At 43.5% G+C, this 18690-nt stretch overlaps 1 protein-coding gene across 2 annotated transcripts in view; it reads right to left on the reverse strand.

Annotated features, from left to right (window-relative positions):
* Positions 1 to 2285: 2285 nt before the first annotated feature.
* POLR2F (RNA polymerase II, I and III subunit F) overlaps positions 2286 to 18690 on the reverse strand; it is a 30995-nt gene continuing 14590 nt past the window's right edge. For both annotated transcript variants that reach the window (XM_073549526.1, XM_073549527.1), the window contains exons 2-4: positions 17778 to 17978; positions 15757 to 15828; positions 2286 to 2488 (exon numbers count right to left, since the gene is read on the reverse strand). In XM_073549526.1, the coding sequence (XP_073405627.1) occupies positions 2398 to 2488; positions 15757 to 15828; positions 17778 to 17978 (364 nt within the window). In that variant the 3' untranslated portion in view covers positions 2286 to 2397. The remainder of the gene's footprint in view (positions 2489 to 15756; positions 15829 to 17777; positions 17979 to 18690) is intronic.

The raw sequence follows: 18690 nt of genomic DNA on the forward strand, positions 1-18690 counted from the left end.
CTAGTTTACTAATAAAACAATCTAATATACAGATATAAATATAGAATTATGGCAGTGAGATATATAATCTGTGCTTTGCATTTGTTTTCTGTACTTTTATTTAGCCAATAAATCAATAAAAAAATGGCATGGGGTCCCCTCTATTTTTATTAACCAGCTAATGGAAAGCAGACAGCTGGTCTTAATAGTCGAGAAAGGGGGCAATAAATATTGAGCTTCCCAGGCTATTAATATCAGCTCAGAGATGTCTACTTAGCCTTTAATCACTATTAAAAAAAGTGGGTACCCCCCAACAAAACTTACGTGGGGTCCTATTTTTAATAACCAGCAAAGATCAAGTAGAAAGCTGTGGGCTGATATTAATAGGCTGGGAAGGGGCCATGGATATTGTCCCCCTCCCAGACTAATAACACCAGCGCTCAGCTGCCCCAGAAATGGCACATGACAGTGTGTTCCAACTGGCGTGCTGAGCGGTTACATTACTCATCACCACTCAACACACCATCCAAATGTAGCAGAGTTGGGGATGTGGGAGAAAACCGCTGTTTGGGTGCACAGCAGGGCTCAGAAGGGAAGGAGCGGTAATTGGCTTTTTGGATGTAAAATTTCCTGGAATAATGAGCGAACGCCATGTTGCCTTTGGAGAGCCCCTGATATGCCTAAACAGTGGAAATCCCCCACAAGTGACACCATTTTGGAAACTAGACCCCTCAGGGAACTTATCTAGATGTGTATTGAGCACCTTGAACCCTCAAGGTGCTTCACAGAAGTTTATAATGTAGAGCTGTGAAAATTTAAAAAAAAAAAAAAAAAACATTTCCCAGATAATCTTTTTTAGCTCCAAATTTTGCATTTTCATAAGGCTAGGTTCCCATTACGTTAAGCAGCCCGTTCAAACGCATAGCGTTGACGGGCTGCGTTAAAGGTATAGCATAACGCGATCGCGTTATGCTATACCCTCTAGCGCAGATGAATAATGTGCGCTAGCGGTGACTGAGCCTCAGACGCTGCAGCCCGCCTCCGAGGCTCCGTCAGTGAATGACGGTACATCGCGAACGCGTGCCGCTTTACGGCATGCGTCACTATGTGCCCAACAATGGGGCTGAATGGCAGCGTTAACGTCTAATGGACTGCCTAAACGTAATGTGAACCCAGCCTAAGCGTAGCAGGAGAAATTTCTCCATACAATTTGTTGTGCAATTTCTCCTGAGTGCGCAGATAACCAATATGTGGAAGAAAACAAATGGTTGGGTGCACAGCAGGGCTTGGAAGGGAAGGAGCGCCATTTGACTTTTTGAATGTAAAATTTGCTGGAATAATTAGCAGACACCATTGTGGCATTTGGAGAGCCCCTAATGTGGCTAAAAAGTCTAAACCTCCCCACAAGTGACACCATTTTGGAAATAGACCCCTCAGGGAACCTATCTAGATGTGTAATGAGCATCATGAAACCCCAGGTGCTTCACAGTTTATAACGTTGAGTCGTGAAAAATAAAAATCCCTTTTTCCCCACAAAATATTTTCACATTACAGTAATGGATTCCCAATATACGCTACTGAATCAAATTACAAAAGTCAGCAGCTCAGCGATCAGGGCTGTGAGGCAGGAGTGACGTATGCATGAAATGCCACTTACTCACTGATCACTTTCTTACTAAGTGCAGTAATTGTACAGTCACACATCAATGGGAAATGTCTGTGTGCTTTATCGCTTTCTAATAAGTATAAACTATAACATGTCCTAAATATATCGCTTATTATACAGCAAATAATAAATGGACTCCCCAGCAAAATCAGCGAACCTGCATAAGAAGGTGGTGAACTCGCTCCCTTTACCAATGCAAGAAGTAAATTCATCAGTAAAGAAAGTCTGGACAAAAATTATTTTTGGCCGCTTTCATAAATTCTAGTTAAAAGGGTTGTCAACTTCCAGAAAACTTCCTGCTGTAGGTTGCAGTCGCAAAAAATAAAACCCCTGCGTATTCCCTTCATCAGGTCCTGTGCCAGCTCTAGGCCACTGTCTCTGCCTGGTTGCAGTGCCATTGACTTAACATCCGTGCTTCAGACACAGATTAGGGTAGCGGCGGAGAGCAAGGCAAGTAAATTGTCTTTTCCATGACTAACAGCTTATAACAGAACATTTTAAGAAGTGAACAGCCCCCTTCAAATATTTAGGACCACAGACACCATAATGTATACATTGATCCTCTGTATAACACATCCGGTGGGCAACATGTTACTTTGGATAGATGGAGCCAGGTTTGATGCAGGTCACACAACAAGTGTTATGTCTCTTATTTTATTAAATAAAGCTATTTTACATGTTTTATAAAAAATTTTATATACAACGTACTGTTGGGCAAACAAAAAACAAATCCATGGGTGGTTGAAAAATTCTCAGTCGGTAATGATGAGCTCATCCACCCCCCAGTCTTCATAGCTGCCATCAGGGAGGTAGCGTCTGATGATTATCGGAATCTTCCTGGCTCTGTGGTAACAAAAAAAAAAAAGTTGATAAATGAAAATGATAGTTTAGCTTTTTTTTGTTTTTGGTTTTAGGAACTTTTCCAGAGCAACTACATTTTGGCTGCTCACCTCATGTTATTACATGGTCAGCAGCATTGACAACCTCACTTAGAGATTAGATAGAAGTGAAGGAATTGCTTTATCTACTATACTATTCAGAGAAGAGCCATCAATAGAAACCGAAACCTTGAGATGCTGAGGAAGATTGGGGTATCTGTACTTTAGATATAGGTACATAGGTTGTAAACAGACACCTGTCCATCAAGCTCAAATGTTCACCGCCAGTTATACATTCTCCATCACTAGATTATTTATATCCAATAATGCCATCTGGCACTTTTATAATAAACACTGTCATAATATCTAACATTACTACATCTTAATTGTAGTGTATTCCATAGTCTGACCGCTCTAACTGTAAAGAACCCTTTCATATTTAGCTGTTGTAATCAGAGCCCACTGGTCCTTAGCATTGCATTTGTAAGAAATTATGTACCAGTACTTTGTATTAACCACACGTCTTTATAGATATGAGATCACCTCCTGGCCTCTTTTTTCTCAGTTAAACAAGTCCCACCGTCATCACATGACAGCCCTTCTTTCCCATATAATCTGACTTTCCACCTGTGAACCAACTAGTTATCCAATACTTATTACTGGATCCATATTCTACAGTGGGTACAGAAAGTATTCAGACCCCTTTAATTTTTTCACTTTGTTTCATTGCAGCCATTTGGTAAATTCAAAAAAGTTCATTTTTTTTTCCTCATTAATGTACACTCTGCACCCCATCTTGACTGAAAAAAAACAAATGTAAACATTTTTGCAAATTTATTAAAAAAGAAAAACTGAAATATCACATGGTCATAAATATTCAGACCCTTTGCTCAGATGCTCATATTTAAGTCACATGCTGGCCATTTCCTTGTGATCATCCTTGAGATGGTTCTACTCCTTCATTGGAGTCCAGCTGTGTTTAATTAAACTGATAGGACTTGATTTGTAAAGGCACACCCCTGTCTATATAAGACCTCACAGCTCACAGTGCATGTCAGACCAAATGAGAATCATGAGGTCAAAGGAACTAGCCAAGGAGCTCAGAGACAGAATTGTGGCAAGGCACAGATCTGGCCAAGGTTACAAAAGAATTTCTGCAGTACTCAAGGTTCCTAAGAGCACAGTGGCCTCCATAATCCTTAAATGGACGAAGTTTGGGACCACCAGATGTCTTCCTAGACCTGGCCATCCAGCCAAACTGACCAATCGTGGGTGAAGAGCCTTGGTGAGAGAGGTAAAGAAGAACCCCAAGATCACTGTAGCTGAGCTCCAGAGAAGCAGTAGGGACATGGGAAAAAGTTCCACAAAGTCAACTATCACTGCAGCTCTCCACCAGTCGGGCCTTTGTGGCAGAGTGGTCCGACAGAAGCCTCTCCTCAGTGCCAGGACAAAACCGTTGGCACAACCCTATAATGTTTTGGTGGCGCACAAGTAGGATCCCAATCCGTGACTAGTTGTATACAAAAACTTGGCACACACTTGTGAATTCTAATGCAGAAACGTGATTTGTTTAATAAAATACAGTACATACATACAGACGTTTCGGTCTATGACCTTCATCAGTGTACGTAAGGTTGTACTGTGAGCTCAAATTAAGCTGGGCATAGAACTAGAAATCCGATATATGAGGAGGCACAGAGGGCCGTCTCTCGTTATGTGAATATAGCAAGTGGACGCGGTATCCGCCGCGAATCAATAGCGCTATTGATTCGCGGCGGATACCGCGTCCACTTGCTATATTCACATAACGAGAGACGGCCCTCTGTGCCTCCTCATATATCGGATTTCTAGTTCTATGCCCAGCTTAATTTGAGCTCACAGTACAACCTTACGTACACTGATGGTCATAGACCGAAACGTCTGTATGTATGTACTGTATTTTATTAAACAAATCACGTTTCTGCATTAGAATTCACAAGTGTGTGCCAAGTTTTTGTATACATCTCCTCAGTGCCAGACATATGAAAGCCCGCATAGTTTGCTAAAAAACACATGAAGGACTCCCAGACTATTAGAAATAAGATTCTCTGGTCTGATTAGATGAAGATAGAACTTTTTGGTGATAATTCTAAGCGTTAAGTGTGGAGAAAACCAGGCACTGCTCATCACCTGCCCAATACAATCCCAACAGTGAAACATGGTGGTGGCAGCATCATGCTATGGGGGTGTTTTTCAGCTGCAGGGACAGGACGACTGGTTGCAACTGAAGGAAACATGAATGTGGCCAAGTACAGAGATATCCTGGATTAAAACCTCTCCCAGAGAGCTCTGGACCTCAGACTGGGCCAAAGGTTCATCTTCCAACAAGATAATGACCCTAAGTACACAGCTAAAACAACAATGGAGTGGCTTCAGAACAACTCTGACCATTCTTGACTGGCCCAGCCAGAGCCCTGACCTAAACCCAATTGAGCATCTCTGGAGAGACCTGAAAATGGCTGTCCACCAACATTCACCATCCAATCTGACAGAACTGGAGAGGATCTTCAAAGAAGAAAGGGAGAGAATCCCCAAATCCAGGTGTGAAAAACTTTATTGCATCATTCCCAAGAAGACTCATGGCTGTACTAGCTCACAAGGTGCTTCTACTTAATACGGAGCAAAGGGTCTGAATACTTATGACCATGTGATATTTTAGTTTTTCTTTTTTAATAATTTTTTTTTTTTTAATTCGTTTTAAGTCATAAACAGGTATACAATATACATACTGGTAAATAATGTTAAACATAATACAAAATATATATATGTTCATACGATATGAAAATAAAGCAATGTGCGTACCAGTTGTATACAGAATAAAACAAAATATAATGTCATTTAAAATCACAATGGTCTTGTGTTATTACTTGAATAATGAGATCTGCCTGACTTTAATACCGCATCTACAAAAAACATAAACCTAAACTAAACTATTCCGCAGCCTACTTCCACACCATTAATCCTTTATTATGTGACATCTCCACTCTGCAAAGTAAGGTGAGAGGAATTCCACCTCTCCCAGATCTTTTCAAATTTACCCGGGCACCCTCTATTTTGATATAGTGTGCGTTCATATGGGATGATCGAGTTCACTAAATTTACCCTGGACCCAAGAGACGGGGATGAGCCTCCCATCCACCGCAATACCAGTACCTTTCGCGCCATAAACAATGTCTCCCGAAGAAAAATCCCAACATATTGATCCCATGTCTCCTCATCCCAGACTCCAAACAGACAGATCAGCGGTTCAAGGGGAACAGGAATTTGTACCAAGGATGTTAATGATGTCACCTCCTTCCAATATTGGGCAACAGGACAGCACCAGACCATATGAATAAAGTCTGCATCTATTGAATGGCATCTCAAACATTCCCATGATTGGCATCGGCCCATCTTAAAGAGTCGAGTCAGAGTTAAATATGATTGATTTATAATATATAATTGTATCATCCTATTATTAACAGATGGAGACACCTTAATTGAGGACTCTAATATTTCTTCCCACTCCTCTCCTTGCGCATTCGGGATGAGCCTCTCCCCATTTTTTCTTAACAGAGTCTATAGCAGGTCCTGTCCCCAGCGACAGCATATATGTGTACAGAGAGGAGATGAGACCTTGGGGGCCCTGGGACGTAAGGATCCCTATCAAGGGTAGAGACTAAATAACAGTGTCTGTACCTACAGATCTTATATGCGATTGAATAGCTGACCTCAGTTGTAGATACCGAAAAAACTGGGATCTTGGGACATTGCGATTAACTTGCAGTTGTTCAAAAGATACCAGAGTTCCACGATCATAGAGATCGCCTATCATGTAAACATTATATTGAGCACAAAACTCAGCAGATGGGTGTTCGAGTAACGCTGGAAGGCAACCATTATTCCACAGAGGCATCTCAGCTATGATATCTTCAAATCCAACCACCCTTTTAATGTTTCCACACCAACCGTGCCAGACGAAGCAGGGGCAACAACCGTGGGACATTTATTTTCCTCATTTCCAAAAAACCTAACGGGCAATCAAACTGTACAGTATGAAGTAGATGACCCTCAGAATTAGGAAGGTGACCTCCGGGCATCCATGTGCTTATGGCTTTGGCCTGTCCGGCCAAATAATACAGAGAGAAATCGGGTAACGCTGCCCCCCCTCCCTTCTTAGGTCTCTGGAAAGTGGATAGTTTAAGTTTGGGCCTGGTCTTCCCCATATAAAGGATGTGATCTGGGAATTCAGATTAGCGAAAAAGGATCTGGGCACCACTACAGCACTATGTTGGAGAAAGTAGTTAAGCTTGGGGAGTAATATCATTTTAATTAAATTAATACGTCCAGCCACAGACAACAGAAGTTTACCCCAGATCATGAATTTGGCCTTAACCATCTCCAGCAATGGATGTATATTAAGTTGCAGATCGAACTTACTGTCTTGGGAAATATGGACACCCAAATACTTGAACCTGGTTACAATGGGCAGTGGTAAGAGAGTTTCAAGTTGTGGCATTGGAGCGTGGGAAAGAGGCATCAAAGCAGATTTCTCCCAATTTATATATAGGCCAGAATATTTACCGAATTTATTTATAGTAGTGATCACTCTCGCCAGGGTTTCCTCAGCTTTGTCCATAAATATTACCATATCTTCCGCATATAGGCCTATGGTATCAATTCGACCCGCTATTTCTATCCCAGCAATATTAGGGGTTGATCTAATACGAATTGCCAGTGCTTCGATTGCCAGAGCAAAAAGGACTGGAGAAAGGGGACACCCCTGGCGAGTTCCCCTATGCAATGAAAAGGATTCAGATATGGAGCAATTCACGATGAATCGGGCCCTAGGCTTCATGTATAATATACTGACCCATTTTTTTAAATTTAGCACCGAATCCATATCTCTGCAAACATGCATGAAGAAAAGGCCATTCAAGAGAGTCAAAGGCCTTGGCCGCATCCAGCAATGCCCATTCATTGTCCTGCACCAGAGAGCTATATTGGACCACTGACTGGACTCGTCTAATGTTGATGGAGGTGCTCTTACCAGGCATAAAGCCAGTTTGGTCAGAGTGTATGAGATCTAATATGACTGAATTCAACCTGTTGGCCAAGATTTTCGTAAAGATCTTATAATCTACATTTACTAATGATATAGGTCGGTAAGATCCACAATCCAGAGGGTCCTTTCCCTCCTTTTTCATAACTATTATATTGGCCTCATAAAAGGATTCCAGCATGCATCCCCCCTCCCAAATCCAACGAAACACTTTCAGTAGAAGAGGCGCTAGTATCTCCCGATACTTCCTATACAGTTCGACAGTAAATCCATCCGGCCCAGGGGCCTTCCCAGAGGCCATATCCTTCATGGCATCCTCTACCTCCTCCAGAGTAAACTCAGCATCTATAAAGGCCCGTTGGGAAGGATTTAATGTGGGAAACTCTATATCAGATAGGTAGTCTAAACACCCCATCAACATCAGACTTAGAATTGTACAGCGAACTATAATAGTCATAAAAGCACTTCAATATTTCCTCAGTTGTAGAGGCCAGAGAACCATCAGAGCTGCGAATCTGTAGAATTGTGTTGGTTGTATTATGCTGCCGCACTAGATAAGCCAAAAATTTGCTTGCCTGATTCCCCATCTCAAAATGATTATCGGGCAAAAAATAATTTACGTTTAGTTTTAGTGTCAACATATTGAGTATATAACCTTTGAGCCGTCAACCACTCCACCCTATTGTTATTAGTTTGGTCAGATATGTAGGTGGCTTCCAAATCTTTCAAACGTCGCTCCATCTCATCATCCTCCCCCGATGTTACTCGTTTAATATATGAAATTGTGGAGGATAAACAACCCCTCAGGTAAGCTTTAAGAGTGTCCCAAAATAAATTAATATTTCAGGGTGGGACGAGATGAAGCAATGCAGCCGATCGTCTTATCAGGTGGGTTTTATCAATTTCAGCCAGAAAGGGTTTAATTTCCATATTATCCTGTTATTCAGCGGTCTGTACCCAAGTTTAACCCCTTAATGTCCAATGACGGACACAGTCCGTCATCAGACATCTCCCCTGCTTTGATGAGGGCTCAGACGCTGAGCCCGCATCAAAGCCGGGACATGTCAGCTGTTTTGAACAGCTGACATGTGCCCGCAATAGGCGTGAGCAAAGTCGCAGTCCGCCCGCGCCTATTAACTAGTTAAACCCCGCTGTCAAAGCTCAATAGCACTTCCGGCCGCCGGGCCGGAAGTGAGCTCATCGCCGACCCCCGTCACGTGATCGTGAGTTGGTGTCACGTTGCCTGGACAACCAGAGGTCTCAGAGACCTCTATGGTTGTTCCAGGCTGATGGCTTTCAGCGCCGCCCTTTGGTCGGCGCTGAAAGCACAGGAGTAAATCTGCTACATATGGGCGATCTGCTCATCGCCCATATGTAGCAGAGCCGATCGAGTTGTGCATGCTTCAAGCCTCCTATGAAGGCTATTGAAGCATGCCAAAAGTAGTAAAAAAAAAAGACCTGCGGTTTTACCTGCGGATTGCTCTGCGGTTTTGCCCTGCGGTTTATGATCTCCTCAATAGAGGAGATGGCAAACTGCAGGAGAATCCGCAGAAAGAATTGACATGTCAATTCTTTCTGCGGATTGAAAACCGCAGATAATCCGCGCGGAAAATTCCGCACCGTCTGCACTGCGGTTTTTGATTCCCATAGGGAATCATGGTACTGTACACCGCAGCAGAAACTGCTGCGGGTCCGCAGCGGCCGGAACCGCAGCAAAATCCGCAGCGTGTGCACACAGCCTAAAAGTTCAAATCACCCCCCTTTCGCCCCAATCAAAATGAAAAACAGTAAAAAAAAAATCCCACATACACATATTAACATATTAGGTATCGCTGCGTTCAGAATCGCCCGATCAATAACAAAAAAAAAAAAAGTATTAACCCGATCGCTAAACGGCATAGCGAGAAAAAAAGTCAAAACCCCAGAATTACGTTTTTTTGATCTCTGTGACAATGCATTAAAATGCAATAACAGGCGATCAAAAGAGCGTGTCTGCATAAATGTGGTATCATTAAAAACGTCAGCTCGGCACGCAAAAAATAAGCCCTCACCCGACCCCAGATCACGAAAAATGGAGACGCTACGGGTCTCGGAAAATGGTGCTTTTTTTTTTTTTTTTTTTTTTAGCAAACTTTGGATTTTTTTTTCACCACTTAGATAAAAAAGAACCTAGACATGTTTGGTGTCTATGAACTCGTAATGAAGGAGGATGATGAATGAACTCATGGAGATCAACATCCGACACTGCGGAGACACCATCACGTGTTTCTCAACGCAGTGATTCTAGAGCACTGCCCCCATCCCTTATGGGAAATATGTAAAACATGCAAAACAGAAGCCGCGGAGACACCATCACATGTTTCTCAATGCAAGCAATGACCAGCCAGGTCTTTGTCCGGGAAGGAACAACCACGGGAAGGGCAGTCTCCAATGAAGGAAACCACCTATGCCAAAACATGGTATCCATCCACATACAGCTGTTTCGGGGTATTGCTCCTCATCAGTGTGGAGAGGAGGATGAATGAACTCATGGAGATCAACATCCGACACTGCGGAGACACCTGCGTTGAGAAACACGTGATGGTGTCTCCGCAGTGTCGGATGTTGATCTCCATGAGTTCATTCATCCTCCTCTTCATAGTCTTTTTACTAGGCATTGCTCCTACCAGCCAGTATCCTACTCCACACTGATAAGGGGCAATACCCCGAAACAGCTGTATGTGGATGGATACCATGTTTAGGCATAGGTGGTTTCCTTCATTGGAGACTGCCCTTCCCGTGGTTGTTCCATCCCGGACAAAGACCTGGCTGGTCATTGCTTGCGTTGAGAAACACGTGATGGTGTCTCCGCGGCTTCTGTTTTGCATGTTTTACATATTTCCCATAAGGGATGGGGCAGTGCTCTAGAATCACTGCGTTGAGAAACACGTGATGGTGTCTCCGCATTGTCGGATGTTGATCTCCATGAGTTCATTCATCCTCCTCTTCATAGTCTTTTTACTAGGCATTGCTCCTACCAGCCAGTTTCCTACTCCACACTGATGAGGGGCAATACCCCGAAACAGCTGTATGTGGATGGATACCATGTTTTGGCATAGGTGGTTTCCTTCATTGGAGACTGCCCTTCCCGTGGTTGTTCCTTCCCGGACAAAGACCTGGCTGGTCATTGCTTGCGTTGAGAAACACGTGATGGTGTCTCCGCGGCTTCTGTTTTGTATGAACTCGTAATGACCTGGCAAATCATAATGGTGGGTCAGTTTTAGCATTTAGTGAACCTAGCAAAAAAGCCAAGCAAAAAACAAGTGTGGGATTGCACTTTTTTTGCAATTTCACCCAGGGCTGTGGAGTCGGAGTCGTGGAGTCGGTGCTCATTTTGGTGGAGTCGGAGTTGGAGTCGGTATAAAATGGACCGACTCCGACTCCTAAAATGTATAATAAATTGGGTACAGTAATTCAATGCAGGATGTGCTGAATATTTTTTCATAGGAGTTTGGGAAAGTTATGAAATGTCCTATAAATGGCTGTTATATTCCTGATCTAAGGCTACATTCACACACAACGTTTTTCCTGTGTTTTTTGAGGATACGTTTTTCAGCTGCAAAAGCTGATCATCTTTTTAAAAAACTGCATCACCTGAAAGGTTTTTGAGCTCATAGATAATGTTTTCAATAGCAAAAGCAGATTAGAAATCTGCTCTATCTATCCATTTATCCATATCTGTCTATCCATATCGTATCTGTACCAAAAAGAATGAAAACCGGGTAGTACACCAATATATATTCTGTTCTATCTAAATATCTTGATTATTGGATCATAAAAATGATTAAATGTCTGAGGTTCACATTGCACTACAATAAATTTTTCACTTAAATATAAGCAATATGTGTGGGAGTCGGAGTCAGAGTCGTGGAGTCGGTGTAAGGGAAATTGAGGAGTCGGAGTCGCAGGTTTGGCTTACCGACTCCACAGCCCTGATTTCACCGCACTTGGAATTTTTTTCCCCATTTTGTAGTACACGACATGGTAAAATCAATGGTGTTGTTCAAAAGTACAACTCGTCCCGCAAAAAATAAGCCCTCACATGGCCATATTGACGGAAAAATAAAAAAAAGTTATGGCTCTGGGAAGAAAGGGAGCGAAAAACAAAACCGCAAAAACGAAAATAACCCCAGTCGTTATGGGGTTAAGCACAACCGGACTATGGTCTGAAATCCCCCTACTGCCATGTTCAATATCATCCACCCGTCGCTAGGCTGCTGGATCCAAAGATATAATCTATACGAGACAGGGAGCGTTTAGTGGAGGAATGGCAAGTATATTCCCTTGTCTCTGGATGGCGCAATCTCCATAAATCCAGCCACCCGCTACCCGCAATAAATTGAGACAGTTGGGATGTGCCCGGGGAGGGGACTCCACTCTGTACTCCATCACCCAATCTCAGTTTATCAAGATGATTATTCATGACTAGATTAAAGTCACCCATACAAATGACATGTGCATCTGGGTAATTTAGGGCAAAGCTCAGTGCCTTCTGGATAATTGACATATTGGCTGGAGGGGGGTTGTAAATACACAGAATAACATTTCTGAGAGTTGATCAACGCATGTACGAACACAAACCGTCCCTCAGGATCTTTCCGGGCCTCCCTGGTCTCCCATCGAACATCTTTATGGATTAACAATGAAACCCCTCTTGAATAGCTGGTATGAAAAGCATGTATAAACCATTGTACCCACGGCTTTTGCACCCACCGAACTGTATCCCTGGTCAGGTGCGACTCCACCAAAGCCACAATGTGAGGACGATATTGCCTAATTTGTGAGAACACCTTAATTTTCTTCCGGGGGGGTTTTATACCTCTTACATTCCAGGTCATGCATATGAATTCAGAACCCATTTCCGCCCATCCATATATGTTGCATAGCGGTGCCCGAGCAGTATGCAGAGACATCACCTAGATAGTAGCATTGGCATCGGCTGCGGCATTTACCTAAATAACCAGAAAAACAAAAACTTTTGAAAAAGAGAAAACAGAACAAGAACCTAACAATATAGGAGCACAGTCTCACGCCCCCATCAAAAAATAGGCAAGGGGATACCATCACTGAGCACAGTGTCCGGTATTGTTGGTAACCAGATACCCACCAAGAAAGTGCCAATTAGACCTTTAAATAAAAAGGATCTAAATTAACAGCCATCACATCAGGATTCCTTTGCAGGGGATCCCCCATGGGACCGCAGCCATTCAGTCGCCCCCGCCGGATCCGTGAAGAACACGGAGGTACCTCCGTGAACAACCCGAAGTCGGGCCGGATATATCATGGAGTACATAATGTTTCTTTCCCTGAGCCCTTTCTTGACCTCAATGAATTGTGCTCGCTGCTTCTGCAGTTCCATGGAAAAGTCCGGGAAGATGGAGATCACAGCATTATTGAACTTAATGGGACTTTTTGCCTTGCAAGACGCAGAATGGTATCTCTGCCCTTACAATTGAGGAGGCGTGCCAGGAAGGGCCGAGGTGGGGCCCCTGGAGGCAGAGGTTTTGTAGGGACCCTATGAGCCCTTTCAACAGCGAACACTGATGACAAATCATCTCCCAGGGAGGTCTTAAGCCAATCTTCCAGAAACTTCTCAGGATGCTGACCTTCCAGGTAGTTATCTTCGCTGCCCGAGCAGCAGTGCAGCAGTGCCAGCGACGTCGCAGCTCTGTATTAGAGCCACGCGCCCAAGATGGTCGCGGCCTCGTGGGGAAGCAGCCGCCCGCTCCAGTCTCCCGCTGATAGAAGACCGCTCCCGTCCTCCTACGATGGTCCAGAGGGGGTCCAGCTGTCCACAGGGGTCCGTGCCGCTCCAAGTATGCCAGGCAGAAAGGGTCTAAATCTCAGGATACTACAGGATCATGAGGAGCTTTCTCGGTACGCGTCCTCTCCTGTTCACTCCATAGCCACGCCCCCTTTTTTAATAAATTTGCAAAAATGTCTACATTTCTGTTTTTTTCAGTCAAGATGGGGTGCAGTGTGTTCATTAATGTGAAAAAAATTAACTTTTTTTGAATTTACCAAATGGCTGCAATGAAAGAAAGAGTGAAAAATTTAAAGGCGTCTCAATACTTTCCGCACCCACTGTAGATGTGGGCTTGAAAGTGATTTATAGAGGGATAACACTAGATTGTGATTTTCTCCCTTTTATGCACCCTAAAATAACATTTGCTGTAGCTTGACATTTAGTACTACTGCTCAGCTTATTTGTCAGAAAAATAGCCAAATCCTTCTCCTGTTCTGTAAAACCTAGTTCATTTCCATGTAACCTCTTTCTGAAAATGGACGCTACTGTAAATGCAAACTGTAAGGAATTTGCTACCATTGGTTGTACATTTGTGACTCAGGGATGACATGGGCATAGAGATGTGCCATTCACAGCTAAGCATCTCCTGTGTGTGCTGGGACTGGATTTCGCTCCGATCCCAGCACTTTGATGCCCCTATAGTTACACTGGCATGCGAGGAGTTAAGCAGAGGAAGAGCACTTGGTTTGCCAGCCCGTCAGCACACCCGCTGCGTGAGCACGAAGAGCCGATGGGTTTCTATAGCAAACGGAGACCTAACAATGACATCAACATCCAGCAGGTGGGGCCACGCAATACTGCTGGGAAATCCGCAGCCGCAGAGTGACTGCAGCCGTGGAAGGCAAGGAGGTGGCTGCAGCCATCAGGTGATGCGCCCTCCCACTGGATGTTGAGGACAGCAGTCTGGCGGGAAGATTTGTGAGCTAAGGAGCGGCGCTCCTCGGAGGCAATTACAACGTTTTTATTTGCTTGGCTTTTTCTTATTTTATTGCAACCCTTCAGCCAACTGAACACGCAGGTGAAAATGTAGTTGAAAACTTTAAATTTTCTATTTTGACACATCAGGCTTTTACAGATAAATATCGAACATTTTTCTTTTCAACTGGAAAATGGGATGGTAACATGAGCTTTATATTTTGGAAAATTTCATTTTAGTCCCATTTTGGGACTTATTCTATATACACTGCAATACTACAGAAAAAGGAAAATGACTGATCTCCAAGTTGCCACAGTAGCCCATCAAGTTTCCAACAATTTTGTCAAAAGGGCGTAGGAACGACTGCCACATGTTTGGGCCATTTAATCTACCAGTTCTCTGAACGATGAGCCCTGTATAACGCCACCCACATCACTATACACTCTGCATAGGCAGAAAGCTGTCAGTTTTAGGATTATACATAGTTCATGAATATGGAGGATTAAATGTCCTGCAGTGAATCTCCTACTGATGGTGTTTTTATCAAAACTACAGCAAGCAGCTCAATAGGTGATGCGTTGCTGGAATCGGGATATCTATACCTACATTATGCTGCTCTCAGAGTAGGTGGCCTTTCTACCCATTCTCCAGATTGTATATTACAGAACAATCAAGTTGATATCATACAAATTTGTGTGTCATCAGGAAAAACTGAGACTTACTTTCAATCCTTTCCTTATTTTTTGCGGGACAAGTTGTACTTTTGAACGATATCATTGGTTTTTAGCATGTCATGTACTCGAAAACGGGAAGAAAATTCCAAGTGAGGTGAAATTGCAAAAAAAAGTGCACTTTCACACTTGTTTTTTGTTTACCTTTTTTACTAGGTTCACTAAATGCTAAAACTGACCTGCCATTATGATTCTCCTGGTCATTACGAGTCATTTAACTAGTTAATAGGCGCGGGTGGATCATGATTCCACCTGCGCCTATTGTGGGCAAATGTCAGCTGTTCAAAACAGCTGACATGTCCCGGCTTTGATGCAAGCTCACCGCCGGAGCCCTCATCAAAGCGGGGGATCTGACCTTGGATGTACTATTGCGTCCAAGGTCAGAAAGGGGTTAATGGAACCAAAATGGCTCTTAGCCAACATGGCACACTACATATTACCCCGTGACTGACTGTTGGTCAGCATTTTACATCTTTGCCCTCTACTCAAATTGTCATTACGCTATTGGGAAGTGGCATTTTAGGCCGCCTTGTATTAGCAAGAATGGTCCCCTTTTGGACATATTAGCACGAAAGATGATAAATTGTGCTAGAATTGCTCTTTTATACCAAAACATACTGTTCCCCAATCAATACATAGGACATAAAACCTTAACACTTACTTGAGCTCCTTCATAGCGATTAGAAGAGGGTCCGTCTCTCCTTCCAGCTCCACCATAACAGGAGCACACATTCTAAAAAGAAAAAAAAAAAAAAAACACGTCAGGAACCATTGATGAACGTATTTGTATGTGGACACTGCGCAGGGCTCACTCTACAATAAGCAGGTATCGTGTAGTGCCTCACCATTTTTAAATGTTGCCGTATTAACGACTATTGTCCAATTAATGCTAATTTACAGGGTTTGTCTCATTTTCGGTTTTCAGGAGGAGCAGCACTCACCATCCTCTTGCCTGTGCCAGTGGGAAGAGGGGTCTGGTTCAGGGAGCTCCTGATTATCAGTCTACACCTTTGACCTGAACATCTGACAAAGCGTTACATGCTGCTCGAAGATGCAGCTTTGCCTCTGCACTATCGGATCTGTGCAGGAGCAATGAAGAACAGCACTTGCTGTAAGTGCTGAGCTACTTGTCTAGGAGACCTGCCAGTAGCTTTGACAAGCTTTGACCTCTCTGACCTTTCCCGGCGCCTGCGCACTGCAGTACTTTACTCTGCCCTCAACAGGGCAGATATGGTACGCCTGCGCAGGAGCCCCCGCCCCCCTGGTGAGTATAATCTAAAGCCCCCATCACACATAGCGATCTCACTAGCGAGATCGCTGCTGAGACACAAGTTTTGTGACACAACAGCGATCTCACCAGTGAGATCGCTGTGTGTGACACTGACCAGTGACCGGCCCCCCTGCCGGTTATCGCTGATTGTCCTGGAATAGTCAGGATATTTTTTTGATCACTGGTCTCCCGCTGGCCAGCACACATTGCTGCGTGTGACAGGCGGGAGACCAGCGCGCTGGTAACTAAGGTAAACGCAGGGTTTCTAAGCACTGGGCGGTGCTTAGAAACCCTCTGTGTACCTTAGTTACCAGCGCGCTGATGCAGGGAGCTGATAACCAAGGTACACATTGGGTTTCTAAGTGACGCACGCCCCTTAGAAACCCGATGTGTACCTTAGCTAGCAGCTCTTTGCATCAGCGCACTGGTAACTCAAGTACACAGCGATGCTGCACGCTCAGCGTTGCTGGTGCTGATCGCTGGTGAAGCTGCCTGTTTGACAGCTCACCAGCGATCATGTAGCGACTCACCAGCGATCCTGACAAGTTGATATCGTTGTCGGGATCACTGGTGAGTCGCTATGTGTGACGGGGCCCTAACTCTTTTTTCTTCTTTCAGGTTACATCGGGGGTTTATCTACAGCATTACAGAATGCTATAGATAAGGCCCTGATGGCGGTGGCCGTAGCTTATTGGCCTAAAATGGGGTGACAGATTCCCTTTAATATTAGAAAGTGTAGGACCATCCTGAACAGGGTGACTTGCTGATTATAGGATGGCTTACGCTATTTTTTTTTTTTTTTTTTTTAAATTAAGAACAATTTTTACTGAGAACCTTATGTTATACAAATGCACTTTGGATTTTTCACTTAGTTACAGCAATATATTATATAGTTTTGTTTTTTGTAGGCTTTGTCTGTACTACAGCTAGGTGGCTCACAGGGTAGATAAGAGGCAGGGCATCATTTTTTGGGCTTTATTAAAGCAACACTCCAGCATTTTTTTCTTCCTTATGGTACCGCTGGAGAGGTGTCACTAGTATAAGTTCCCTGCCCCATGTAATATACTTCCTAGCTGTCATCTTCATATTTTATTAAGAGTCGCTCCAGTCGTCTTCTGGAGATTGTAACCTACCTGACAGCTCCAGCGTTTGCTGAGCGAGCCAGAGGTCACACCTCAATGTAAGCCTATGAGAGCCAGAACGAGGTTCCCATAGACTTACACTTAGAGCTTGTGACCGTCATCTCTGACTTCCGGTCACAAGATGGTGGATTGGGACTGGAGCGGCGCCAGGAACAGATGACGGTGGCTGGCGAGTATACTACTAGGAGCAGTGAATTTAGATTAACGGCATCACTCCAGTGCTGGGAAAAAAAAAAATGCCGTAGTGGTGCTTTCTAAAAACATACTTACGCTATCTGCAGTGCTCTAGTTCCCAGCACTCGGGCCCGTTCATACTTGGTCATGTAATTCGTCGTTATGCGCTTCTGGTTCGCTTGCTGCCCTTCACCGGCAGGTAAAATGGCTACATTCTCCTGATCTTCCTCTTCGGCATTGTCCAAGTCATCGAGACCCTCATCCTCTTCAACATCATCAAAATCATCTCCATCAAAACTATAGAAAAGAAAATAATGGGTTACTTCATGTTACCTTTACCAGAAAATTACACAACGTGTCCAACATAATTCACTCACACATTAGATTTAGCCGATGATTCAATTAACGGATGTGTAATCTCATTGTGGGAGGACGCATGCGGATACAAGTGTAAAATTATCAGACATCCATTCTGACAACTGCTGGCACTTTAGCCACAAGATGAAAGCAATGGCAGGATCCCTCCTGAGTCCCATGTGTTCCCATGATGCTGGCAATTACAATGCATCAGGGTCCTGCTCACCCTGACGGCACAGAACAGTCAGCATGTGATCATTGCTGTCAGGGCTGTGGAGTCGGTAAGCCAAACCTGCGACTCCGACTCCTCAATTTCCCTTACACCGACTCCCACATATATTGCTTATATTTAAGTGAAAAATGTATTGTAGTACAATGTGAACATCAGACATTTAATCATTTCTATGATCCAATAATCAAGATATTTAGATAGAACATAATATCTATTTATTGGAATACAACTTTAGAACACAAAAAACTAATAAATTGTAAATATGTAATACACTATGTAATATCGATTACATACATATACGGTACAGACCAAAGTTTGGACACACCTTCTCATTCAAAGAGTTTTCTTTATTTTCATGACTATGAAAATTGTAGATTCACTCTGAAGGCAACAAAACTATGAATTAACACATGTGGAATT

Source organism: Dendrobates tinctorius, unplaced genomic scaffold, assembly GCF_039654945.1.
Source record: "Dendrobates tinctorius isolate UK_male_01 unplaced genomic scaffold, ASM3965494v1 ptg000159l, whole genome shotgun sequence".
In the NCBI taxonomy this organism is placed as follows: Eukaryota; Metazoa; Chordata; class Amphibia; order Anura; family Dendrobatidae; genus Dendrobates; species Dendrobates tinctorius.